The sequence below is a fragment of the Penicillium mononematosum genome (assembly GCF_028829835.1).
Source record: "Penicillium mononematosum strain IBT 11891 chromosome Unknown utg000003l:1.0-8172316.0:1.0-8177699.0, whole genome shotgun sequence".
NCBI classification, from domain to species: domain Eukaryota; kingdom Fungi; phylum Ascomycota; class Eurotiomycetes; order Eurotiales; family Aspergillaceae; genus Penicillium; species Penicillium mononematosum.
Genome location: NW_026643273.1, coordinates 6558311 through 6583996, shown reverse-complemented (window position 1 = coordinate 6583996; position 25686 = coordinate 6558311). Strand labels below are relative to the sequence as shown.

General features: G+C 48.5%; 12 protein-coding genes across 12 annotated transcripts; 8 read left to right on the top strand and 4 right to left on the bottom strand.

Annotated features, from left to right (window-relative positions):
* Positions 1 to 52: 52 nt before the first annotated feature.
* On the bottom strand, positions 53 to 307 carry N7519_007535 (uncharacterized protein; the record flags this gene model as incomplete). Its single annotated transcript, XM_057294311.1, has 1 exon — positions 53 to 307. One exon carries the CDS (start codon positions 305 to 307, stop codon positions 53 to 55), a length of 255 nt encoding a protein of 84 aa, XP_057149122.1.
* Positions 308 to 2435: 2128 nt separating this feature from the next.
* On the bottom strand, positions 2436 to 3251 carry N7519_007534 (SH3 domain-containing protein; the record flags this gene model as incomplete). Its single annotated transcript, XM_057294310.1, has 2 exons — positions 2436 to 2744; positions 2808 to 3251. The coding sequence occupies 2 exons, from the start codon at positions 3249 to 3251 to the stop codon at positions 2436 to 2438; spliced, it is 753 nt and encodes a 250-aa protein (XP_057149121.1).
* A 1985-nt stretch (positions 3252 to 5236) lies between these two features.
* N7519_007533 (uncharacterized protein) lies at positions 5237 to 6292 on the top strand (the record flags this gene model as incomplete). The annotated part of the gene is made up of 4 exons (XM_057294309.1): positions 5237 to 5307; positions 5379 to 5396; positions 5461 to 5681; positions 5739 to 6292. 4 exons carry the CDS (start codon positions 5237 to 5239, stop codon positions 6290 to 6292), a joined length of 864 nt encoding a protein of 287 aa, XP_057149120.1.
* Positions 6293 to 7219: 927 nt separating this feature from the next.
* On the top strand, positions 7220 to 8528 carry N7519_007532 (putative mitochondrial carrier protein; the record flags this gene model as incomplete). The annotated part of the gene is made up of 3 exons (XM_057294308.1): positions 7220 to 7411; positions 7475 to 8206; positions 8304 to 8528. 3 exons carry the CDS (start codon positions 7220 to 7222, stop codon positions 8526 to 8528), a joined length of 1149 nt encoding a protein of 382 aa, XP_057149119.1.
* Positions 8529 to 9068: 540 nt separating this feature from the next.
* On the top strand, positions 9069 to 10288 carry N7519_007531 (uncharacterized protein; the record flags this gene model as incomplete). The annotated part of the gene is given in 4 exon segments (XM_057294307.1): positions 9069 to 9159; positions 9209 to 9439; positions 9506 to 9742; positions 9757 to 10288. 4 exon segments carry the CDS (start codon positions 9086 to 9088, stop codon positions 10286 to 10288), a joined length of 1074 nt encoding a protein of 357 aa, XP_057149118.1. The 5' UTR covers positions 9069 to 9085.
* A 570-nt stretch (positions 10289 to 10858) lies between these two features.
* Positions 10859 to 12007, bottom strand: N7519_007530 (thiamine diphosphokinase; the record flags this gene model as incomplete). The annotated part of the gene is made up of 3 exons (XM_057294306.1): positions 10859 to 11653; positions 11761 to 11828; positions 11893 to 12007. 3 exons carry the CDS (start codon positions 12005 to 12007, stop codon positions 10859 to 10861), a joined length of 978 nt encoding a protein of 325 aa, XP_057149117.1.
* A 265-nt stretch (positions 12008 to 12272) lies between these two features.
* On the top strand, positions 12273 to 13311 carry N7519_007529 (coiled-coil-helix-coiled-coil-helix domain-containing protein; the record flags this gene model as incomplete). The annotated part of the gene is made up of 3 exons (XM_057294305.1): positions 12273 to 12465; positions 12602 to 12938; positions 12993 to 13311. The coding sequence occupies 3 exons, from the start codon at positions 12273 to 12275 to the stop codon at positions 13309 to 13311; spliced, it is 849 nt and encodes a 282-aa protein (XP_057149116.1).
* A 576-nt stretch (positions 13312 to 13887) lies between these two features.
* Positions 13888 to 17323, bottom strand: N7519_007528 (uncharacterized protein; the record flags this gene model as incomplete). Its single annotated transcript, XM_057294304.1, has 6 exons — positions 13888 to 14621; positions 15832 to 16119; positions 16178 to 16644; positions 16709 to 16832; positions 16888 to 17014; positions 17081 to 17323. 6 exons carry the CDS (start codon positions 17321 to 17323, stop codon positions 13888 to 13890), a joined length of 1983 nt encoding a protein of 660 aa, XP_057149115.1.
* Positions 17324 to 18104: 781 nt separating this feature from the next.
* Positions 18105 to 19511, top strand: N7519_007527 (uncharacterized protein; the record flags this gene model as incomplete). The annotated part of the gene is made up of 6 exons (XM_057294303.1): positions 18105 to 18278; positions 18354 to 18702; positions 18804 to 18921; positions 18986 to 19053; positions 19117 to 19171; positions 19199 to 19511. 6 exons carry the CDS (start codon positions 18105 to 18107, stop codon positions 19509 to 19511), a joined length of 1077 nt encoding a protein of 358 aa, XP_057149114.1.
* Positions 19512 to 20495: 984 nt separating this feature from the next.
* On the top strand, positions 20496 to 20951 carry N7519_007526 (uncharacterized protein; the record flags this gene model as incomplete). The annotated part of the gene is made up of 1 exon (XM_057294302.1): positions 20496 to 20951. One exon carries the CDS (start codon positions 20496 to 20498, stop codon positions 20949 to 20951), a length of 456 nt encoding a protein of 151 aa, XP_057149113.1.
* Positions 20952 to 22290: 1339 nt separating this feature from the next.
* N7519_007525 (zinc-binding alcohol dehydrogenase family protein) lies at positions 22291 to 23349 on the top strand (the record flags this gene model as incomplete). The annotated part of the gene is made up of 1 exon (XM_057294301.1): positions 22291 to 23349. One exon carries the CDS (start codon positions 22291 to 22293, stop codon positions 23347 to 23349), a length of 1059 nt encoding a protein of 352 aa, XP_057149112.1.
* Positions 23350 to 24153: 804 nt separating this feature from the next.
* On the top strand, positions 24154 to 25217 carry N7519_007524 (uncharacterized protein; the record flags this gene model as incomplete). The annotated part of the gene is made up of 2 exons (XM_057294300.1): positions 24154 to 24466; positions 24508 to 25217. The coding sequence occupies 2 exons, from the start codon at positions 24154 to 24156 to the stop codon at positions 25215 to 25217; spliced, it is 1023 nt and encodes a 340-aa protein (XP_057149111.1).
* Between the last annotated feature and the right edge of the window lie 469 nt (positions 25218 to 25686).

Here is a 25686-nt window from a genome sequence, read left to right as displayed (position 1 = left end):
GAGGGGTAGTTACTACATGCACGCAGGGGTAGACTAGTATATGGCTGGTTTTCTAGTGGACGTTGATGTAATTACCACATGGCACACCCGTCAAACATTCCATATATTCTCTACCAATGCTGCCATCTGTCATCCTGACCTCGGGAAAACTGATCGACGGGCCACGGTTCACGGAACTCCCCGCATCCCAACTCCGGCAAATATCCGGCGAACCTTCAACATCAAGACTTCTGTCTCCAGATGTAGTGATCAACCTCTCTTGTGATTGTTCTAGTTCTGTTGATCCGCGGATCTTACGGCCATCCATTGTGAGTTGTCTGTGGTGATCTCACGAGAACTCCCGGTTGCGGGGTTGATCGACCGAGGTAGCATGTTCCCCAGATCTGACATTGGGGACTAAGAAGTCGATATACGGAGCCGAGTGGGATCTGGCTCCAGTTAATCCATGATTCCTGGGGTTTGTGGCTGTTCATAGGCCAGGAGAGTGGTCACTTCGGCATTGATGGCACTGGTGGGGTTGGCACGTGCTTTTGGTGGCGTACAGCTTCACATTACTCCATGCATACAACATACGATTGGGAATGTAGAATCCGGGGCAGACGGGGTTCGGGATTGTCCTTGAAGATGGGGCCACGAATGGCGGGGAAAGAGGCCTTCCAAGGTTGGATTCCAACGTTGACGCTAGATGATGATCCGAGGTCTGCCATGTGATTATCAACCTTGGAAGGTCCGGGGAAACTTTATTTGATTTAATTTGTTTGATAATGCCTTCTCACTGTATAACCTTTTAGAAAACAGACCTTCAACGGACTCTATACAATCAGACGGTATCACGGATAGCAACATTATTACACTCCCTTACATCCAAACTTTCGGCTTATCAGCTGGAAAAACTGCTCGGGGATGGAGCAAGGACTCATAACCTCTTGACGCTACATGCTACTAGGGACATGGAGGAGGAAGAAACTCTTAGTATTCAATAGTAAAGCAGGGCCTTTATAAAAGCCTGCATTGACAAACAACAAATAAAGCACTCAGTCTGCCACCATAGTAAGGCATCCATGTAGGATAGCATGATCTCAACAATAGGTGGTTCTCGATATAGTTAGGTCCCTTTAGAAGATAATTCCTATATTCTTATAAATGAAGGCACAAATATTGTAAGCGATAGGAAATATATGCGATGCATATGGGACCCTAATTCTTTTTAGCTTAGTAGACAACCTTGGAAGACGTTGTAACTATCACTAACCTTGTAGACTCTTTTTTCGAGGTAACAATTCCTATTTTCAGACGGTAAAATCACCTTTATGTATATCGCCGCCTTCCCCTCAATTTTGAATACGAAAGCCGGAAATATACCTCCACATACATACATGTACCGGTTAACGGCTGGAACTCGAGGTGTCTAACACTCAAATCATCACAGTATCTCAACCAGACCCCTCTGGAAACATTCTATATCCGCATCCTAGCATACCCATACCGACACCCATCATGAAGTCTCAGGTCCGTATTCCCATCCGTAGCATCATACAGCCCATTATTAATGCCATCGACGTCTAAAGCGACTTCGCATCTTTTGAACCCAATCAGCGGACGACGTAATCGAACCGGCTTTCCTATCTCATCTATTCTTATCCGCTCGGTGCAGATCGATGGGTGTATGGCGATCAGTAGTCCGCATGTTATAGCGAACCCGATCCAGAGATATGTTTTGCCGACTATTGGGAGGTAGTCGCTTATCCAGGCAAAAGTGAATGACCCAATGAAGGTATATGAGTAGAAGAATGGGTTGTAGTATGGGATCGTGTAGTATATGTTGTATGGATTTCGGGGGTGCTCGTGAGATTTGTTAGGGAGTAAGCTGGTGTTGTCTGACATTTTGAATCGTGGAGATAGACGGGAGAATGTCAATAGACTAAGAGGGAGGAAAGAGAAGGCCAAGTTAAGAAACGTCGGGCGGAGCAATCAGCAAACGGGCCATTTTCACAAAGTACACAATTTTCGGGTAAACGCGACCAGACTCTCCACAACTTCGTTGTCTCAGGCAGTCCATCACATCTTCATATGATCCTTGCTAAATACAAAAATCGAGCACCTGGAGGCCTCTCCTATCCCCAGAAATCCGGAAAAACCATTGAAATCTTGACAGAAACGATCTCTCGCTTTTCTCTCTCGGCCTGGCAGTTATGGGCATGAACCAACTACCTTAGATCTGGCACATACATGACATGGACGAGGAGCAGATATTAACTTTCATTTCTTTTGGAGATCCCAAGGAGTGGGCAATATCAAATGTCTGTATGCTTATCGTACTATAGACAATAATAAAGCAAGTCACACACACTCTTCATATTCTAACAGAAAAAGCAGTAAAAAAGCCACAATGTCTAATCAACATGATCCAAGCAAATGTCAAAAATAATGTCCATCTACAGGCCACCAGCAGCACAAATCTTCTTGGCCTCAGCGACACGCTCCGAATAGCGATCGGGGTAGGCCGAGCGCTGCACCTTCTGGCAAAGCTTGCCAACCTCCATAGTCTTCCAGCCGCTAATAGCCTTCATGCCTTTAAAGAACTGAGCCGCGGACTTGGCAGCGTCCATATCGGCAGCGATGTCGGGGTAGTAAACAGCACGTTGCTGGAAGATGCCGACGCTGTCGTAGTCCGAGCCGACAGCATCATGGGGGTATTTGAGGGACTCGGGGACTTTCTTGTTGGCGTACATGAGCATATTAGACTGGCGATAGTGTCAGTATTGTTCTGCGTAATATCGGGATTGAATGTGCATGTTAGAACTCACCTCAACAAGACCGGTGGCAATTCCAGCAAGACAGCCCTGACGACCCAGGTCTTCTTTCTTTGCTTCTCCGATGATGTCCTTTGCATGCTTGGACTGGGTGGATGTGAGACCGGGCAGGTTTCCACTGCTGCTGTCGCCGTCGTCATCGCCTCCGCTGCCGCTGTCACACTTCTTCGTGACATAGCTGCTGCTGCCAGTTCTGATGTAGTAGTCGGTAATGTAGCAGCCGTCCTCAGTCTTGTCCCAGATTTCGTTGCCGTTGACGGAGGTGCCGGCCGTCTGGCAGGTAATTGCAACGTCGGCTCCCTGCTTGTAGCTCTTGACTACAGAGTAGGAGGTTCCTGGACCAGAGCGGCAGTTGACGCCGTCGCCGGTGATGGGGTAGGCATTGGCGATGGGTGTGAGGGCAGCAACTGCCAGTGCCACAACGGGAGTGAACATCATTTTGAATGGATGTTGGAGTTATACTTGAAGTATATTGTGAAGTTGAAGCTGGTGTTGCAGATGGAGCTTGCAGAGGAGCTGTTGTTGCGATGTGGTGAGCTGATGGATAGAAGAGTTTGGAGGGGAGTCAATGGGCATTTTATATCCTTGGGCTCCTCATTCCTCGAGATCGGATCCTACATAGAAGAACTATTTTGTGCATCCTTGCTTGACTCGGACCCCACGAAGCTCGTATAATGATGCTGAATGTAGAGAGATCTTCGATTCGTATTCGTAGTTTTTTCCTACAGGGCCCGTATCCAGGGCTGAGGTTGGATCAAGTGAAAGTGACGAATCTATATTCGGAAAGGTCATATCGTATAACCCCCACAGGGAAATCGTGTTATTAAAAGTCCGATGTTGTTTAGCTAGATCGAAACATCGGTCAAGCTTGGCGTTCGTGTTCCTGAAGATAATTGCCTCTCAGGGCACAACGTGCCCGCCTAAAAATAGCAGGGCTATCCCGATATTAGCGTGGATTGTTGTAGATCACCCGTATTCAGATTATTCACTTCAACTGATTCGTCTGTTATGTTCCTGGCAGATTTAGTGCATACTACATCGGAAAGTTGAGTTTGTGAAGGGTCTATAGGGATAAATTTAAGTCTTGGGTATGCTTCCTGTACCTCGTTTCAGCTGTTGCACATATGGTGTAGATTAGTACTAAGTTCTGAGAGAAGGATTCGACAATAGACGTGTATCCGTGTTTTACGAGCCTTTGTGCAAGTTAAGCGTCGACCATTGGAACTCCAAGTTATGTGATGATACCTACCTGCATATGGAGTATGGAGTACTACGTTAGTTAACTGGGTATACTAAGTAGCAACCGGGCTAAAGGAATAATTTGAACTCGCGATTTGCTTCCCAACAAGGTAGTTACCTAGGGTACCCTCCGTACCTCGGGTGATTTTCTTATCTCTTTGCTCCGATCGGTCTAAACAGAGCAAGCATTCGGGGATCAGCCTCTTAGTAGTATTCCGAAGAAACACCGAACATTGACAAGGGCCTCTGGCTTCTGTAACGTGCCTCGGCTAATGAGGGTTGGCAATTTTGCCTGACCGAGAATCGTAAGTACTTATACTCCGTGCAGACCTGCTGCTTCTGTCTCAATTGGTACTGGTATGGATGAAATGCTCATAGTTAAGTATGGGATTTTATCATTCCCTGCCATATCTCCTGTTTTGTCAGTAGCCGAGTCGATTCTTAAGGCTGTGAGATATGAGTATAGCTCTTCCACCTGAGTCTATGCTGTTTATTCTTGTCGGGTTCTGGATATATTCCCAGCAGAGCTTGGACTGTCTACAGGTGTGAAGGCCCGATTCTAGTGCCTGACTAAGTCGCGTGTCCTCTAGTTCTTTAACCACCTGGGCACCCATTTCTTTACATCAGCGGCCTCCGCGTCAGTGAACTGCATGGATTTCCGAACAATTTCAAACTGTGTTGAATTGGGTCGAACAAAAGATCAAGCTTGAAAATATATCGAGTATGTCAAGACTTCTTTGGCATTTACTCAAATAAAACGTGTGTTCTATCAAGACGTACCTATTACATGAACTATTGGAGAATCCTGCAAGTGCATGCAAATGGCCGTTAGTGCTGAAACTGGATCTCCTCAAGCGGGTCACACCGACTCGACTCGAGGTTGAGACAAACATATAAACAAGGTCGAACAGACAAAAGCAGAAGTAGAGAATAAGAAATACAAGCTCTATACTCCGTAGATGTCTATAGAGTATATAGATGTATAGATAAGAAATTGCATCATTCCCGAATACCCAACGTCACCAAAAAGGCGGAGAGGAAGGGAAGCTCACTTGTGCGTCCACGGGTGAAGTCCCCCCCGCTCTCCCAGCCACCTTCTTATCTGTCTTTCCACATTTTCTACTCTTACCTTTTTCCTCATCTCCAATTTCATCATATTCTCCATCTGTGACAGGAAGAACGACATGGCTCCTCCTCCTCCTTCTGCAACCTTGCCTCTGGTTGAGAGACTCAAGGCCTTGGCACAGACCCTACAGTGCGTTTCCCTCCAATACCGAAATGATGCTTCAATGCCTTGGTTTCCCATACTAATATACCACGTTACAGGTTTGCCTGGTTCGTTGGGTAGGTCAATTGCTAAAGCGCACACCGAAAGAGACCCCAATTCAGGGTCACTAACAATTTCTAGACATGTGACACTTTTGCTCTCAGTCTTCCGCTACTCCCTGTCCTGCGTCTTCTTCAACTACTACTCCTCCTCGGCACAGATCGCCTACCGTCTGACCTTCATCTCGGCCGCCGTGACCTATGGAATCGTCGTGTACAAGGGCCACTTCGCCCGGGGTGTCCAGGGCAGCCCTCTGGCAATTGTGATGAAGCTCATCTCTGATGAGAATGTGCAATACCTCGGTGAGTGATCGGCGATGCGACAGTCCAAAAAAAAATTCAAGCTTATACGTATTCTAGGGATGGCTCTGGTCTGGCTGTATTCGCGCCAGCTCATTCTGGCTCTTCTGCCTTTCAGCGTCTACTCGGTCTTCCACGTCGCAACCTACAGCCGCATGTACTTGATCCCTACCCTGCAGCCCGCTGCTCCGGCCGCCCCTACCTCTCCCACCTCCCCTAGCTCCAAGCCCGCTGTCAAGCAGTCTCCCCTCGCCGAGACCATTGGACGGTTCATCAAGCAATACTACGATGCTAGCATGGGTGTTGTCGCTACCCTCGAGATTGCCCTGCTGTTCCGCCTTGTTCTGTCCGCTATCACCTTCTCCAAGGGTAGCTGGGTGCTCCTGTTGGTCTACCTGTCTTTCTTCCGCGCCCGCTATGCGCAGAGCTCCTTCGTCCAACAGGCCGTCCGCCAGCTCACCGCCCGTGCCGATGCCACCATCTCCCACCAGAGCACTCCTCCTCAGGTTCGCCAGGGCTGGGAGACCGTCAAGGGTATTGTGCGTCAGGGCTACGAAGCCACCGATATCGGCCGCTACGTCTCTGGCCCTACCGCTGCCAAGAAGCCGCAGTAAATGTCGCTATGGTGATGTGCCAGACACCTTTCTTTGCAAGCTGGGAGCTCATGGCGTTAGGAAAGAACGTGAGTTTTCGGTTTGCGAGATTTATGAACGAAGGTGGCTGGTGCGAGGCATAATATTACAGCTTTATCTTTCCCCTTGGCATGTTCCCGCCTGAGCGAAGAACTTGGAGGATGTCGGAGTATGGGACGCCCAGGTCCCGACTGTAGAAAAGAGGCGGACGCGGAGGATTCCCGCCATGATGATGCTATACGCAACGACTTGTGTTTATTATTTCTAGAGTATTGCGATGCATAGTTTTGTATTTGCTTTCCTCTTGTCAACATACCTTGTTTCGGTTTCTCTTCGGTATTTTGAATTTGGAGATTTTGTAGAGACCCGCTAAATATAGTAGGCAATAACTGAAAGGGGATGTCCCAACCCCTATAAAAAGCAGCGTCCAAACCAATTGGACAAGGTGTATGTGCAAGTTTGTTAGAAGTGGACATGCACGAATATATTTGTGTACCAAGGAAGTTGGAGGATAATAAGGACTAAGAAGCTCATTTGCGGGTTTTATAGAAACCAATTATTTTGTGTCCTTGCACATATTTGAAAGAAGCCTCTCAGACTAAATCAGCAAGATTATTTATGCTATAGGTATCTCAGATCTCTCAGACAAAATGCTATGACGAAATCCCGTGACTCATGCCTGAGGCGACATATCGGGCTTGGCGGCGAAAAGAAGCCGATCAGAATTTTGGCTGGTGGAACAATCGTCTCGCAAACAATACTAATCAATCCTTTCTCGGTCTCTTGTCACTCTTTCTTCCTATTACCTCCCAGGGGTGCTCCTCTCCCATCCACTCTCTCAGCACCCCCTAATCCCAGCCTGGTCCCGACCAGTACCCGCTTGGGACTGCAGTTTGGCATAATATTGCCATGAGCCTGACCTCGCGGGTGTTCGGCCTGTTCTCGACAGCGACCTCGGACTCAACAACACCGGTGGGGGACTCACATACCTCGACATGGACACAGCCGACCCCAACTGGTGGAATCCATGATTCCTACCACACTGTTCGAAATGACCTCGCGCTGTTGGAGGAAGAGGAGCCTCGGCCGCCATACCTACATGTACAATTGTCCCTAGCGACATCCCACCATTGCGCGAGGGCTGACCTGATTTCAAAATTATAGGCGATGTTGGCTGGTGGTACCGGAGGAACATGTGGCGACATGTTAATGCACTCATTAGACACAGTCAAGACCCGACAACAGGGCGATCCGACCTTTCCGCCCAAATACACTTCGATGGGTCAGTCCTATTCAACAATTTACCGCCAAGAAGGATTCTGTCGCGGATTATATGGAGGAGTAACACCGGCCCTGCTCGGCTCGTTTCCCGGCACCGTGATCTTCTTCGGCGTGTATGAATATACCAAGCGTTTGATGATCGATTCCGGGATCAACCCCAGCATCGCCTATTTATCAGGTGGTTTCTTTGCCGACTTGGCTGCATCGGTTGTCTACGTGCCATCCGAGGTGCTGAAGACGCGACTCCAGTTGCAGGGCCGACACAACAACCCCCACTTCGACTCGGGCTACAACTACCGCAACATGCGAGATGGGTTCCGTCAGATCGTCCGCCTCGAAGGAATTTCAGCATTATTCCACGGTTACAAGGCTACTATCTTCCGCGACCTCCCGTTTTCGGCGCTCCAATTCGCATTCTACGAGAAAGAACAATCAATGGCTAAACAATGGGTTGGCAAACGGGACATTGGACTGGGATTGGAGATCTTGACAGCCGCCACCGCTGGCGGTATGGCTGGTGTGATCACCTGTCCCATGGATGTGGTCAAGACTCGCATCCAAACCCAGCAAAACCCACCAGAGCCCCCATCCGGTTCTTCGGGCGCCAAACATAATGTCGAACACATACCGAAAGAAAGCCCACGGCCACACGCCCCGGCCTCATCACATTCCCACCCTTCCCGGGCACACTCGCGACCAATCTCCACATCAGGGGCAAGCACAGCAATCCCCCCCACCGGGTACGCCGCGACTTGACACTTCCTCCGTGTTCACGGGGTTGAAGATGATCTACCGCACGGAAGGTATTGCGGGGTGGTTCCGCGGCGTGGGCCCACGCGGTGTGTGGACTAGCATCCAAAGCGGAACTATGCTGGTTATGTATCAGTACCTGCTCAAACAACTCGAGGCTTACCAGATTATGGAAGGGTCTCTGTAAGGCCTTTCATCTAACTGCATGCATTTCCAAGATTTCTGTTTTTCTTTCTTTTTTCATTGGGAAACGGGGCGTTGGATTTCTTTGTCCCAATTGGGGATGTTATGACCCTGCTTTGAGCATTTTGTATACTGTGTACCCTACTCTGTGATAGATTATTAGACTGGCTACGGCCTCCTGTACCATAACTCTTCTTTTCATCTCCATATTATACATATTTTGGCATATTGCAGGTTCTACACTCCGATTAGATGTGATATATTTGCTGATATCCAAGCAAATAGGGTAAACTATATAATTCATAACAAAAAGAAACATAGAATCTTTCTACTATCCAACCCTGGTTACATATTCTTAAAAAAGACCTAGAAAAAGAAATCAAAGAAAACGGAATGACACTGAACAAAGGGAGTGAACGCGCTAAACCGTGTTTTGTTTTGGCGATCGGCGGATGTAAACAATTACCGGCCACTCCCCTCCCTTGCATCTTCTTTCCCCCCCAGTATTTACTTTCTTATTTGACATTGGTCCAATTTCTCACAGTTGATATCGGATACATTATGTCTCTTCCTTATCTCAAGTCGCTGAAAAAGCCTGAGTTGGCCGAGTTGGCCGATCAGACCGACCTGCCACAGTAAGAACGAAAGCGATTGTCGCATAGACCGAGCTGATCGAATCTATAGCTACGATGACTATAACAAGAACGATCTTGTCGTAGTTCTGGACAGACATCTCCGCGAAAACCGCTCTATCTTCTCCGGACTCAAGAGCCTCTCTGAATACTACTCGCGCCTGGCCTCCCCACCCCGCAGAGGATCGCCCGTGAAGCGCGAAACCGCGCGAACCCCAGCGCGCACTCCAGCACGCCGCTCTGCGAAGAAGGAAGTGAAGGAAGAGGAAAAAGAGGAAACTAGGTAAGAGCACCCCTAATGCGCCACTGTATCTATCGCCGTTAACGCACATACTAACCCACGGACAAGCGAGGGTGTGGAGGAACCCATGCCTAGCCCAGTTGTAGTCAGCCCGACTCCCGCTGCGGCGCGCACGAGCACTCGTCAGTCCGCGCGCCAGACACCCCGCCAGACGCCCCGCCAACCAGTTCTCGCTACTGTCGTAGATCCAGAGCCATCACTGCCCGCATCTCCCGCTGCCATCACCGAAGCCATCGATGCGCAGACGCTCAAGTTGCGCGAGAGCCTTGAGGATGTCTGGACTGCGTCCGGTTTGGTAGACCGCGCGCATTCCTGCGAGCAACGCTGAGCAGCGTGAAGGCGGTTGAGATCATCGTGCTTCTGCTTGAGAGTGGCAGTCTTGCGAAAGAGTTGATCCCGATACGCTACCTTACTACTACGCCTCCTGTGCAAGCCGCGCAGATCCCCGCGATTCCCATCCGCGTTCCTGATCTATTTGTGTTCTTGGAAGGAGCATTCTGGGCGCCGTTTTCGCTTTGGTTCCTTACTTGTCTGTTTTTGCCTTTGGTTTCTGCCTACTTTATCAACTTGAGCTGGAAGGCTTCTAGCAGTGCGCGTCGCACCCGGTCTGCGCCTAGTCTTGCCCAGTTTGATCCGTTGACTTTCAATATTGTCAAGGCGTTGCTGGTGCACATTGTCTTTGGCAATGGTTTCAACTTCTTTGGTTTCTATAGCAGGTATGCTATTGGGAAGGTTGTTGACTCTGTCCCTGGTGGAGACCTTGGTCTTTTTACCGGGTCCGCTATCGGTGGTGTTAGTGCTCTGTACGAGGCTATTCTGCACCGCTCGTGAGGTATGAATTTTGTGAGGCTGTACAGATCGAGCAATGGTTATTCAGTGGTTTTGGATGATTGTTATTCTATTCGTCTCCATGGTTGTTTTTTTGTTTATGGGTTCAAGTTTTAGTCACTGGTATGTGGTTTATGCGATATGCGATATTGGGTTTCCTTTGCCTTCTCTTTCCCCTGTCTTGCTGGGTCTCTCGTTCTAGCCAGAGATGGCGCCTTGGGGTTTTTATTCTGGTCCTTGTTCTGATCATCTTTTTGGGAGACTCTCCCCTGTTTTTCTCTCCTAATGACCGATTCTTTATTTTCCAGTCTGTGTCAGGGGTATCAAAGTGTAGAAGTATATGTATAGTCGAGTTTATCCATCCTGTGGACAACCTTTTAATGCTGGCATAGGGGCGCAGCGGTTGCTGGAAGCCAATCTACCATATCTGTTGCTATGGGCTAAATCGCAAATTTGCGATAGCGATGTGCCTCCGACAGCCTAGGCTCCATGAGGCTGAAAGGTCCCGGACAGACTGGTGCTTCCTATTAACCTCTGTGCCCACCTTGGCAATACCATGCTTCACACTCGCAGTCACCTCTTCAACCTCTCCGCCAACTCCACAGTGAACAAAACCGGCACAGAGGTCTCAACCTCGACCCTATCGGCGCGGATATGATTGCTCGTGGATAGCTGCCCTCCAATCTCGGTATGCCAATTCTCCACATCCCATTCAAAGCCATGGGTTGTAATCTTAGCAGGTGACGAGAGGGGGATGATCCCGATATTCTCTTCGAAGAAGTATTCCGGTTCTGATTCTTGCTCTTGCTCCTGCTCTTGCCCGCGCTTCCGTTTTCTTGGTGATTTGCTTACACCAGATGCCGACCCTGTCACGATATCTGCTCGTCTTGTTGCCGGCGTGTGGATTGTATTCTTCCCTGTTTGGATAATGAAGGTAATGCTTTCCTCGGAGACGAGGTAGAGGTTACCACCTGCAGCTGGCTTGGCATCAGAGCTTGAGGTGTCGCTTCCATTTTCCCGGATTGAGCGCTGCGTCTGCGTCATCATGTACAAATGGTGGACTTGGGAGAACGCTTGATCCACGCGGCCGCCTAGGCCGCCGAGGATGACAATTTCCAGAGGTGATTGATCAGATGGTGAGGTTGATGTGCTTCCATTTGCGCCATTGGTGTCTGATTTGGTGGCTTTTGCTCCGTTTCGGGGAGAAGCTATGATCTCCGCGGCATGTGCGTTGAGATATTTTAGACACTTTGTGAAGTCTGTTGAGTATTGGTCTGGATCTTGGAGGACGGACACTCCGAGTTTCTCATAATGCTCTCGCACTGCGGGGCGGATGGAATCAAGGTCGCCGACAATGGAGTCAGGAAGCTATATCTGGTCAGTTTGGTCTTTATTGTGATGCAGTTAGGTATTTCTCCCCAAGACTGCAGTCTAGAAGGATTGTGCAAATAGTACAGTCCATATATATCGCTTACTTGGTCATTATATTCCGGCATATCAAAAAGCCGATTGGCGCCTCCGTCGGCGCAAATAATATAGGATGCTGTATAGCCATTAGTATTCCTTATTCAAGGCATCATGTCTATATAATTCATATAGAAACTTACCATATCTGCTCAGCACTCCAAAAGCTCTCTCATTGATTGGCTGGTTGAGGATGAGAAGAGCGTACGGCGAAGAACTTCCCTGAGGATGGAAGAATCGGCTGGGATCCCACTCCATTGCGAGTAACGAATACAAACCAAACCGAACTAGTTCAAAAGATGTAAACAAGAGAAATCAAAACCCGAAAGCATGCGTGGTGACGATATAATTATCTCGACTCAAAGCTGCAACGTGACTGGCTGACGCGGGCAGACAACCTCAGGCCAAAATCCACATCGCTTTCCAACTTCTCCATCCCGCGGTGCCTCGACTCCCCTCCTCCCAATCCCTTCTTGGAGGAACTCTCGGTCAATTCGATTGATTCCCACTCTTCTCACACATAATGTTCCGTCCCGCCGCTCGAGCGCTCGCCCGCGCGCCCACCGTCGCAGCCCGTACACCAGCGAACAGACGATTGATAAGCACCGGTCCGACCAAGTCGAGAAGCTGGAAGAACACCTTCTTGCGATTGGGCCTGGCCGGTGGTGCAGTCTACTACTACAACACGAGCAGTGTTTTCTCCGAGGAGCCGAAGTGTACGTTTCGCCGATTGGAGTTGGGATTGCCCTTGTTCCTCGATCCCGAGGTTGCAAGCCGCGACAATCCCGTCCCCGTCAAGGCCAATGAGGTCTGGGATCGCAAATCGCTAACTCTGCTTCTGTTTGGCTTTAGTCTCTCTCCTTTCTTCGATCCGGAAACAAAATGGCGATGATGCCAACCCCCAGACCCTCGACTCCATTACTCCGAAGATTCGGCAAGAACGAGCTGCCGCGCAGGCCCAGAAGAGCGAGTCTGCTGTTTTTGAAGGTGGACTGAACGCCCAGGAGCTCGAGGAGGAGGCCGGCCAGGAGGCTGCGTTCAACCCCGAGACCGGCGAGATCAACTGGGACTGCCCGTGTCTTGGAGGTATGGCCCACGGGCCATGTGGAGAGGACTTTAAGGCTGCTTTCAGCTGCTTCGTCTACTCCGAGGAAGAGCCTAAGGGCATTGACTGCATTGAGAAATTCAAGTATGTTTCACTGTCATTTTGAGACCGATGGTTCTGTGCTAACGATTTTTGCAGGGCCATGCAAGATTGCTTCCGCCAATACCCTGAAGTCTACGGCGCCGAGCTGGAAGACGACGATGAGCCCCAACCTCAGTCCGATGCTCCCGCTCCTTCCGAAGCTCCAGCTCCCTCTGAAGTTCCCTCTACCTCCGAACCTAGTGCTGCCGAGGTGGATGCGTCGTCGCACCCCACTGAGAAGCAGACCCGCGCTAAGGACGTCAACACCCAGGCGAAGGCCGACAACGCTGCTGCAGGCGAGAGCGCCGAGAGCGACTCTCTCATCCCCAAGGCCGCGCATGACACCGAGGAGAAGAACCAGGCCGGCAAGGCTTAGAGCTGAGCTTCCGAATCCCTGCATCCTGTTTGACACCATCCTCCCCTAGAGACAAGCGTACTGCTCGATTTCTTTTCCGTAATGCACAGGGACTGGGATTGGAGTTGTGTATTATATAGACCTTTCTGCCATCTCTCCATCTCCCCTTTTGCCTTTGATGCATTTTCCCCGTGATCTTTCAGCATATCCATTCCCCCGGTCTGCGCTCCTGTGTTCTTCCTGATACTTCCTCCTTGTCAATGTGTAACTTAGTGTACTGATATGCTTCACGCTCTTGTCCCTTGGACAAATAAAAGAAAGAGGGGAAATCGAATAGACCTGTTGCATCATGACTATATTGTATAGAGCCTTTGCATAGGACCAGACAAGGAGGGCATATCTCCTGTTGGAAAAGAGCTGGTCCATTTTCCGCGGAAATCTTGTCAAATATTGAAATTAGTTTCCACACAACTGCTGAGGTTGCATGAACCCAGCTTCTCTCACTTGCTTCAAGAGTGCAAACGTGACTGTCGGGCCCGTTCTACCTTATTCCATGATTCCTGTCTTGCCAATTGGCTTTTCTACAACCATCATCACTTACTGCAACAATTCTTGCCTAGCCCTATATTCATGCAACCTTCGAACAACACTCTCCCCATTCCATAGCTCTTCACCTCCTTCGTTGCTCTTCTCCGGCATCCCTACCTGCTCTAATGCAAACGAAGCTGCAACAGACCCGTAGCAGGCCGCTTCAAGAATATCACCCTTTCCTTGGAGGTATCCAATAGCGTAGCCTCCCAGAAATGCATTACCAGCTCCAGTCGGATCAACCACTTTAGCAGGCTGCTCTTCTCCTATGTCTTCTTTGTAAAAAGGAGGTAGCCATCGAGAAGCGGTGTTACGCGATTGAACGAAACAGCCATTCTCACCAGCTCGAATAACCACCGCGCCTTTTCCTTCCGGGCCGACTCCGCTAGCCAGGAGCTTCTCGCCCAGCCTTTCGATCTCGGATCTATCGGATGCAACCGGCGACTGTCCAAAGAATGCCGCCAGCTCTAAATGGTTTGGAGAGAACACGTCGACCAGAGCTGCGGTTTCTAGACAAGCTTCGAGGTTTTCCGGTCTGCACGAAAGAGGGGCCGGTTCCCAGATAATCAAAGGTCGGTCTAGTATACCCTCTTTCTCTCGGAGAGCGAGGATATTCAGAACATGTGTTTTCATATCTTGGGGACTAGCAAGATAGTGATACACCTTCGAAGCCAGCAAGGCCGTGTCCTGCAGCTTGCTTTCTCGAACTGCCAGAACCGGTGTGGTGTACTTGAAATTCTTGGCTAAAAGACAAGTTAGCTCATTCATATATGTCTGGATTTACAAATGGAAACAGAGATGGGAAATGAAAAGGCATTTCGCACGTCCAAATGTAGTATCTTGATATTCCAGTAAGCCTCGAGTCGAGGGTCTTTCTGATTCCTTGTCTATGACCAGATTTGTATCCCAGGTCTGCAGATGCTCTGCAATGGCGTCTGGGAAGTCATTTCCCACATGGATCGGCCAGGCTAAGGAGCGGCTGAGTGGTGAGGGTAGGAACAACCGGGCGCCCAGAGTGGCTGGATCAGATATGTATGTATTAGAAATCTGGTTGTTCTGGATATAGTGAGATATAGTGCAGGCAAAAACTAACCATAAGCCCCGGACCCTCCCAGTACATTGGTTAGAGGTTTCCGGTTGGGAAAATGGATCTCGTCCAGCACCACCAAGCCAAAGCTTGCGAAAGAAATGTCCATAGGAGAATTTCCCACTTTTTCCAAGACTTTCCAAGACAGGATATTTCTGATGTTTCTGATTTTGAGACAAACAGGGGGCCTGTGTTAGTGTTTTGCCCGCTTGGTCGATCGGTGGACTCGGAACGGGGAATGAACTTTGTGGCGTCTCGGTGGGTAACTTGGTCAAAGTTCCAGTCTTGTCTCTTTCAAACCCCCCCCCAAAAAAATGCGATCCTTCGTACTTCTTATGGAGAACACGTTACAGGTTTATCTTTCCATGTCGAATAATTTAGTGTAGGTAATATATACTGTTGAGTCCATTTGGTATTCAAGACACTCTTTTAGGGTTGCCATAGGAGTCCAATTGGCATACCCAAATAGGAAATTTATAGTAACTTCCTCCGTCCACTCCGTACGGAGGACATACAACACAACTTCTATATACGGAGTCCTCCGTAGATCTACGCCAAATGGAAGATAAAACTTTAAAGGCAACATTGGAAGTGTGGATCGTTTCAAGTAGATTTGACTCACTAGACCTCGGTAGTATACTTGATCTTCCCTAATAATAGCTTAAGGGAAAGAGACCTCGACATTTAGCATTCCGTAGAACAACGCCCTCTCTGACTCAAAGCTATATTGAAATATTTCATATGCTCATTTCCTGTGTACGAGGTAACCCACTTGGAATCAGTTACCCAATTCGTAAAAATATAATATATTGATCGTCCCGGGGGTCCCCTTCCTGAACCTTATGCCAACTCGCATTCTATCAAACTCTCAGCACTATCCAGCGGGGTCCAGATTTTAATAATCTTGAGACCAACAGGCTCAATAACCTGATGCCACTGCTGTTCCGTCCGCTCCTTGGCAGCAAGATCCACCATCATGATCAGGTCGAGGGAAGTAGCCTGCCAATGGGCCCCGGTATTGGGGACAACGTTCTCATTGATCAGCAACTTGCTGTATCCGGGCGTCATCGCCGCGACCAACTGTGACAGGATTTTCCGGCAAGTCTCGCCATTCCAGTCGTGTAGGACCGAGTGCAAGAAATATACTCGCGCGCCTAGACATGTGTCAGCTACTACTAGTAGTTAATTTTCGGTGCGTCTCAATCCACTCACCCTTGATAGGCTGTTCCTGGTAGAAGTCGTGCACCATGGACTTGATTGCTGGGTTCAATGACTTGATATCTTTCAAAACGTGTGGCTGGTCTTGCAGGATCAATCTACCCGGTGTGTTGGGCCACTTCGATATGAACTCCTCCAGATCATGTCCTTTGTTCCCGCCAACGTCCACGATAAAAACGTCTTCTTCACCGGTCTTCGCTCCCTCGATGAGAGTCTCTACAGGATAGAAATTCCCATCCATCCAGCTGGGTCTGCCTTGGTGGTAGGCCGACATGAGATTGTTGAATTGGGCGCCGAGTTCGGGGTAGTCGGGGTTCTTGCCGTTAAGAAATTCGAAGAAGTGATAGTTGGTTTTGAATCCTAGGGTAAACGGACAGTCTGTTCCTACGGTGGGACTTCGATAGTCGTTTTTCTTGAGCCAGGCGGGTAGTGCGTTGATTGCTGGAAGCGTGCATCCATTACTGCCGGTGAGTAGTCAAGTCAGTATACCAATCTGGAGAAGAGAATGTCCAGGGAACTACTTACATGCACGGCCAAGCATCATTGTACCGCTTAATAGACAATGTGGTAGTTAGCCCGTTGCGGCCATACTCATCCATACCAGTCTCAATGAAGACCCCCATTGTGGCGAGATGCTTCATGATACGACCTTCACAATGATGAAATGAGCGTTATATTTGTCTGATATGGAAATTATCACTGACCGAGAAGTTCTGGTTCCGCGCCTGTTGTGGCTGCGAGCTCTGCCACTGTCTTAGGCTTGTCGGTCTGTGCTAATATGAAGAAGATACCCAGATCGATACAGGTTTCGATGCCGGCGAACGCTGTCGGCTGTCATATAGAAACGACCAAATAAGCATTCTCGGTTCCTCGACTAAGATCTTTGTTCTGACGCACCTGGGCCCAGCAGTATCGCAGCATGGTCTCCTGGGGTGTTTCCATTGCCTGTACGAGAGACCGGGCTGTCTCTAGGAGATTCAGGCGCGCATCAGTGTTGCCGTTGGTGTAAGCCTGGGAATGGGATTCAATTTCCTTCTGCAAATGGGCAAGTCTCTCAGGGGCGCTGGGCGTAGTAGCAACTCGAGGATCAATAATGGCTTGCCCATGGCCATTAGTTGCAGATCCGTTTGATACAGTCATTTTGAATGTTGCGTGAGATTGTGACACCTTTGACAGAGAGAAAATGGTGAACTTAAAACAGGAATATGGAATATCTCTAACATATGGCTAGCTATATAAGGGGCCTTGTGAACCATGTTAAGCGGATGCGAACGTATATGGGTTCCACTATGGAAAACAAAGATAATATGTTGTAATAGTATCCCATGCCTGGATATCAATGAAACAGACTGCTTCAGACTAGCGCTATAAAAGGTTATTGCGTGATATGTTTATTGGATTCTTCATTTTATTCCGTCCGGTTCAGGGTGAAAGAAGGGAGTCAATCCAGCTGAATCACTTATTGGTAGCTGATGGCGGGCTATCAGACCGTGTCTAACCGTGTCTACCGATTAGTGCATGCGGGTCTACAATATAGGACAAAAACTTGTAAAACATGCTGGGATTAGGTGCGCTAAAACAACTCGCGGTTACGTTGGAGATGGATGAGGGCCTCGCAGGATCGTTGATGCATGTCACTAATGCATTGTGCCCCGTTCGACCCCGGTATATACGCTAGAGTACTCCAATCGGCTGTTCATATTGTTGTTCTAAGCAAGAAAAATGGACCTGTGCTCACATACGGAGTATAATATACTACCGTTGAAATGATCCCTGAATCAGACAATCCCCTTATCTTAGTTTTTAGTTTTTAATTACTTTTGCCACTCACAAGCTCCTCGGCTCCTTTGCATCTCATAAAGTCACTAGCTACACTCGTTGTCAATGGTGATCCAGATCTTGATATAGAACACTCCCTGGTATGGCGGGTTCGATGACTGATGTCGCCAAAACGGGCGACAAAGGCCCAAAAATGTTGGCGGTAATGTGGACAATGACAGCACTTGCCACGTTACTTGTTATCGCTCGTTTATGTGTCCGACAGCGAATGCTACGCAACTTCGGGTTCGATGACTGGTTGATCGGAGCATCTATGGTGATTATCCCATCTGTTTCGGCTTCCTCTGAAAGCATCCTGGACCAAGGTTTCTGACATATACGACTGCTTCAGATCTTCGGGCTAATTTTCGTTGCGACTGCGACAGTCTCCGTGACTTATGGATATGGACAGCACATGAGCAATCTCGATCCTAAGACCGTTGAGCCGGCCCTCATGTGGAATATGATCTCGTTCATTTTCGGAATTATATCCTTCGCAATACCGAAGCTTGCGGTTGCGGCACTACTCCATCGAATCCTGAACCCAAGCTTCATCCAACGTATTATAGTGTGGGGTCTTGTCATTCTGGTCGCTATCATTGCCCTCGTCAACATCCTGATCTACGTTACCATGTGCAATCCGCCGCAGGCACTTTGGAAACCTTCGATGATACTAAAAGGGGGGGGCGACGTGTCGGGATGTTTGGATTCTTATAAACTATGCTACATTTAACGGAGGTGAGCGGTGTTCGATGGATCGTGATTCTCACCACAGTGACTGATTAACGCCATGCACGAACAGCTTTCTCCGCGTTCGTCGATCTCTTCCTCGCTATCTATCCAGGCGTTGTTCTGTTCAAACTGCAAATGTCATTGCGCAAAAAGATTGCATTGACTGCTGCGCTTGGTCTGGGTTCAATGTATGGGAATATGGAAATTGATCCCTTGGAGTACCCCAAAGCTAACAAGTACGGTCTGCGCTAGTGCGGCTGCAACTGCAATGGTCAAATGTGCTCAGATCAAGGGTCTGGCTGACCAGACTGATCCAACCTGTTAGTTCTCTTTTCCGAGTTTGATCCTGACCTTCCAAATGCTAACGCTGATCGGTGGATTAGTTAGCACTGTACCTCTTGTGGTTTGGACAAAGCAAGCGATTCCATCTTCCACCAAGTTGTTATCATACTAACAAGCCTCCAGTGTCGAAGCCAATGTCGTTGTCATTGCCGCCTGTATACCGACATTACAGCCGATGCTTGAACTTATTCTGAGAAAGTTGAAACTCGTTTCGACATTTAAGGGTCACTCCAAGCCATCATCCTACGCACAACACAAGATATACGACAATCAATCCAGTTCTTGGGCTCACGCGTCGAAAAAGGAAAGAACTACTCCGTCGCGGAAGGAGAGTCAGGAAAGTATCCTCAATGACCTGGAGCAATACCAGATACGGCGCACGGATGAAGTCCATGTTGAATATGAGATGCAGCAGCCGAAGGCAGCTTCGAAATAAGTCACTCGGGTACTGACTGAAATTAACGAAATACTCAAGATAATGAAATATTTAGACTTATACGGCTTCTTATGTCTGTTTTGTTGGTCTTTTTGGTAGTCTCCTTGGATTCCTTAGATGTATTAAATGTATTCTTTTATAGATCTTCCCCTTCCAAGTGCTGCAGCTAGAAGGCTAAGGAGAACCCAATCTAAACATACTTTCACATGCAGATTGCCAGGGATCGGTCAGGACTAGTAGTTTCATGTTGAAAGCAGTTCTCCAGTTTATGGAATTGTACGAGAATAATCAAACTCACGCCCGGGTATGATGTTACATATGCACATATGTAGGTAGTAGAGATGGCACTCCAAAGAGACTAGACTGAAAACAAGGCTACGCAAGCCAATAGCCAATACAACAGATTTCACTTAAGATACAATTAAAAGACTTGAGGCTCAGCGGGAACCTTGGAATATTTTGGAGGTCCCGTGGACTGTATAACAACCTTGAAATCTTGGGACCTTTCCAAGGTGAAGGAGAGCCCTGGAGAGGTTCCTCAGAATGAAACAGGGGCCCGACCAGGAGAAGCCGATCCCAGCCCGGGAGCAGATAAACTTTTACCGTTTTAGCACATGTGGTCACGTGGTGTTGTGGAGTGATTATTGACTTGGTTGTTTGTACCTGGGTACCTACATATGTCGGTAAGAAGAAAGTTTCTTTCCTCCTTCTTTATTCCATCTGTCTATCTTTTCAGTACAAGTGAGTGTTGATACTTTCTTGTGCTTCTGTTCCTGTAGAGACCTTGTCTTGGAGCTTCGATCACGTGATTCAAGTGGCTGCCTGATTCATCAGGCTAGTAATACCTGCTTGTTTACTCTTTCTCAGCCTCTCTCTCTCTTCCCAGTCTTCCAAGGTTTGTTAGTCTTTCAATACAGATCTTTCCGCTCTGCTTCTTGTTCTCGTTCTCCAACACCTTGGAAGCGTTCAGCATTTTCTTTCAACATGACCACCCGAGGTCAGCCTCCTGGTCTTGTGCGCTCAACCACCCCACCAGATCCCACTCTCAATGTGCGCCCCGTACCAAGCTATCGCAATTTTGCCTTTCGCTCATTTGGACAAGGCGCTGCTGTATCGGATTTGACGACGGTTCGGTCGCTTCAAGAGCTAGATACTCTCCCCGAGGCCGATCCAGAAACCAGCGACCTTCGATTCTATTCGAAAAGATCCGATACAGTACGCAATTTGCTCCAACAAGTCGAAGAGCATGAGCAACTTTATAGTGGAGACGAGGTGCTTAGGCGAGACCCTACGTGGGGGTTTTTCGTGTTCGTGACGGATTATTCGCCTACCAATATTGAAAATATCCCCCGAGCAATGGAAAAACCTAGTGAAATCGATCGAGCGCACTATGCGAAGGAGTCTTCGTGCCTATATAGGCGAGGCTTCCCGCCGCTTTAAGCTAGATATAGTTGAAGATGAAGAGGCCTTATCAGGTGCCTCGGACGATCGTATACGGGAGGAGTTTAGGGCCTACCTTCGGACTACGCGCCTACTCGATAGTAAGGGTAATATCTGGCCTCCGGCGAGGAATATAGCTTGTTTAGTTCTTGATAGGAGTACGACTTCTATGCTAGCCAATCTCTCCTTTATCGGTGGCAACTATATGGACGAATATAAGGCGTTTAAGGGAAAATCTGTCAAAGTTGTGGACTCGACATGGGAGCGTCCGTATATGAATACCTCCCTTTATCGTGGTGTGGACCAGTGCCCTCTTTATTACATTCTCAGCTTGTATTTTCACCTCACGAAGAGTGGGGGATTTATGGAGGACCTCTACCCTATGCACGACAGATGCTATTGAAATGGACTAGTTATCCACAATTCTACAATTTGATTGCAATTGAAAAAATGTAACATTTGTCTTCATTAAGCTGCTATAGTTACTCCGCTGACATAGGAGGTGCCCATGTCCTGACGAGAGGGAACCAACTGAAGAGTAGATCGGAGGATCCCGAACTTAACGGATTTCTAAGGATTGAGATGACCGGGGACAAGCAAAGTGGCTTTGGATAGAGCATTCTGATGGCTTCTTTGCTTTCTCTTTTATTGTACGATAGCTGAAGCCGAGAGCCTGATTCAGTTTGCTTTACGGACTAGTATAAATCAGTATAAATTAGCAACTGTCTCAACCCTTTTTGTTCTATCTTGATTATAGTGTTCATAGTTAAACCGAGTGTTATCAAAGTTCTCGCTAGAGGTTCTTCCTACATAGTATGCAGCTTGTTAGAATTAAGTAACTCTGATGAAAGTCATAAGTGGGAGATAGTCTCTAAATATATTTCATAGTTGAAGGCTAGAGCCCGAGGCGTAAGAGCCAAGCCATGGAAATTAGGACCGGACTCTTAGAATCCGGTCTGCCCCTCGAGGAAACCCAAAAAGGAAATCCACCGGCATTCACTCTCCTATGCCGATTATTGGCATGGCGTTATCTTAAACTAACTCCATTAATTCCGTTTATTCTACTCCAGATATGTGATGCTGTCAATGACCACTAAATAACCGGCCATCCTAACTCCGTATTCTACGCATGGGGCTCCGGCGGGTGCCTATAAGGATCAATCAGATTTCGGATAAACCGATACTTTATAGGAAAACCATCACCAGCATCTGCATCCTTAATTCGCTTAAAGTCCAGCTGCACGACTCCCCCTTCTTCCTGTTATCTTAAACCCCAGCTACTACCCCTTTTACTCATACTATACGAAGTTATCCACCCTCTATAGCAAGTGCTTCAACAATGACCCAGACTCCAGAAAACAAGGCGGCCTGGCTATCCGCCTCCGGTGTCGCGCCGCTTGAGATCGGCCCGGCGCCGTACACATCACCGAGGCCTCACCAGATTGTGGTGAAGAATAGTGCACTGGGCATCAATTCGGTCGACTGGGCCAAGCAGATGCTCGGCGAGACCTTGCTAGGCTATATCAGGTACCCCTTCGTCCTTGGCGAGGATGTGGCCGGCACCGTTGTCGAAGTGGGCGAGGGAATAGAGCGCTTCCATGTCGGTGACCGTGTTGTAGCTGCAGCTGCAGCCATCTCCACCAACATCTCCTCTGAGGGCGGTTTCCAGCTGTATACAGTCATCCGCGAGTGGCTAGCCACACCACTACCAGATAGCATTACCTTTGAGCAGGCTAGTGTGATACCGCTAGCCATCTTCACAGCCTCTTATGGCCTGTTTGACACCGGCTACCTGGGCCTTGATCTACCAACCGTGCCTGCACGTCAGTCTAGCGACAAGCGTGTTGTCATCATCACCGGCGGCTCATCGGCTGTTGGTAGCACCGCTATCCAGCTGGCTGTGTCCGCCGGCTATGAGGTTGTGTCGACGGCGTCGCCTAAGAACTTCGACTACGTTAAAAAGCTCGGTGCTGCCCACATATTTGACTACAAGAGTGACACCGTGATTGAGGATATCAGCGCTGCTGTCAAGGGATTCCATCTTACCGGCGGCTACTCCATCGGCGACGGCTCCATCGACCTGCTGGCCGCCGTACTGTCCAAGCATCAGGGCCCCTCTGTTAATAAATTCATTGCTCTCGCCGGCGGTAAGCCCCGGGGCCGCAGCATTGACCCGAGTATCCAGGTCAAGTTCATCTTGCTCGGCCCGGACGCGGCTGCCTCTGACTCTGTCGTAAGCAATATCTACAAGGGCTACCTCCCGGATGCACTCGCCAACGGACAGTTTGTGCCAGCACCCAAGGCGTTTGTCGTTGGGAAGGGACTGGACAAGATTCAGGAGGCTTTTGGGGTCCATATGCAGGGTGTTTCAGCAAAGAAGATCGTTGTGTCACTATGAAGCCTAGAGATCTATGTATGATCCGCGCCTGTTCAGTCTAGCTATCTAGCTATGTACCACTCATTTTACATTTTGATCTACACTCCGTTAGGATCTAGTATTAGTTCTCAGGCTTCATCATTCAATATTTGTATACAGCCAGACAAACAATGTACTAATAGACCAGCCCACTTTTATTCTCCACCTAACATCCACGGGTATTTCCCAAGCGGCCCGCCCCTAAATCCGATATCTACGACAGTATGTAGCTGCCAGTGTAGGAATCGAGATATTGTAGAAGTTGAGATATCAAAGCTATATAACTATAGCAAAGTTCCTTTTTACAAATTAAGCCTTTTTTGGCCCTTTTCTGCTGTCTACCTAACAAACTAAGAAGGGAGAGAAAATGTCTGTATAACCGGGTATCTAAAAGGCTACCACTGAAAAGACCACTGAAAAGACCACTGGAAAGACCACTGAAAAGACCACTGAAAAGACCACTGAAAAGACCACTGAAAAGACCACTGAAAAGACCACTGAAAAGACCTACAAAATGACATATCAGAGAAGACTAAGACTGCGGTTGGAGACGGGGAAAAGAGTCGGCCTTCACCCAGAGTTCATCTCATCGCATCAAAAGGAGCAGAGATCAAGATCTTAACATAGCATAAAATCTACAGTGGGTGTACTCCAGCACATAGTCGCTGCTAAAACTAGAGAGTCTTTTAATACACCTGACCTTCAAATCCTCGCTCCTTCCAACTACTATGGCCTTACCCCAAGGAAGTCCTCTTAACGGAGGACCGTGGTCAACCCCCGACGTCAATGTCGGTCCCTGGCATCGCCCCTGGGCTCGATACGGATAGCGACCATATACAAAGAAGGTCTGAACAGCAGGGCATTGGCGTGGCATCTAGTTCCCGCCCCTGCGTCCAGCGCGCTACCCGCTACAGTCCTCCGCCGATAGAGGAGGAAGACGAAGGTATCGCTCCGATACCTGATCCTTTTCTGCTTTCATCTGAAACCTCTGAGGAAAGCTCTGAGGAAGGCTCTGATGGCACCTCGGATGATGGGGAGTCAATCTCTAGGGATAAACATGGCTTTGTCAACCGCTTGCCGCCAGGCTTCCCTAAAGGAAGTAAAAGTCTTACAGAGAACCGTCTTTCACCCCCGCCGCAGAAAGGCCCATTCGGATCAAGTATACAGGTGTCCAAGGCTTCTTGGCCAGTGTGTACCAGCAGTACGACCTGTTATGCCAGCACAAAACCGGAAACCAGCTCCTTGAGTTTTCTGGAGTGAGTGACGCTGATTTCAGTTTCCTGTCAGCGGATAGCACACGCCTTTGCAAATCTCCAAAGTTCCAGTACTTCCCCAATTCTCGAATCTTACGTGTCAATATCACTGTCTGGAACCACGAGATTCTGATTTCCCTACTACGGCGGCTCATCGAAAGACAACTTGTCGCAATGAACGTCGACGACGAGTGCATGACGTTTGATTCGCCGATGAATGTACTTGGCGATTGGGTCAAAGAACCAGATCTCTGTTGGTCCCTTATGACCTCCTCTGGCCAACTAAGATGCGTTGTTGAGGTTGGAATATCCGAATCTGCCAGACAACTTTCCATCGATGCACGCGGGTGGTTAGAAGCACCTCGCTCGTCGGTGCAAGCCGTCACTACTGTTTCTTTCAAGTATGTCGATTTAGGGAATGAACCGAACCTGTTCACAATCGCCGTATGGGAGCCTGTGGATCGCATTAGGAGTGCCGACACTCGCCTCTCCCCTCTCAATATTGCTCGTACAGCCACTCTGGATGTATGGAACGTCGCTGGTAATTTGACAGCTTCCGGATTTGTTGTCAAAGAGAAGATACGCAGAGGACTGTGACTACCAAGGAAATCCGTCTTCCCTTCGAGCTGTTTTGTCGGCCGCCCCGCTTCAAAGGGAGGTGAGCATGACATAGTCTTAACAGAAGAGATGGTTATTGGGCTTGTACGCCAATTGTTGCGATTTTGTGACAGCTTTTGTGTTGACTTCAATGTTGAATGGTATTGCGGGACAGGCATTCTTTGTATTTGTATTTGTACTTTGCTTGTCTTGCTCGATCGTATTTGTGCCCTTTTTCTATTATATTCGTTCCCAGTATTCTGAGACCAGGAAGAAGAATTAAAGAAACTTTCATCTGATCCTTTGCGCCGAGCGTAGCCCGTTATTGGATCTTTGCCATGTTTGTTGAATTCTCATCTAGTGGCATACATTGACAGATGAAAAGGTCAAGTGAGAATCTGAAATTTGATGCCGTCCCCGGACAATTGCGCCGATATGAGATTGATAAGGAGCTACTACTGCAAAGGCT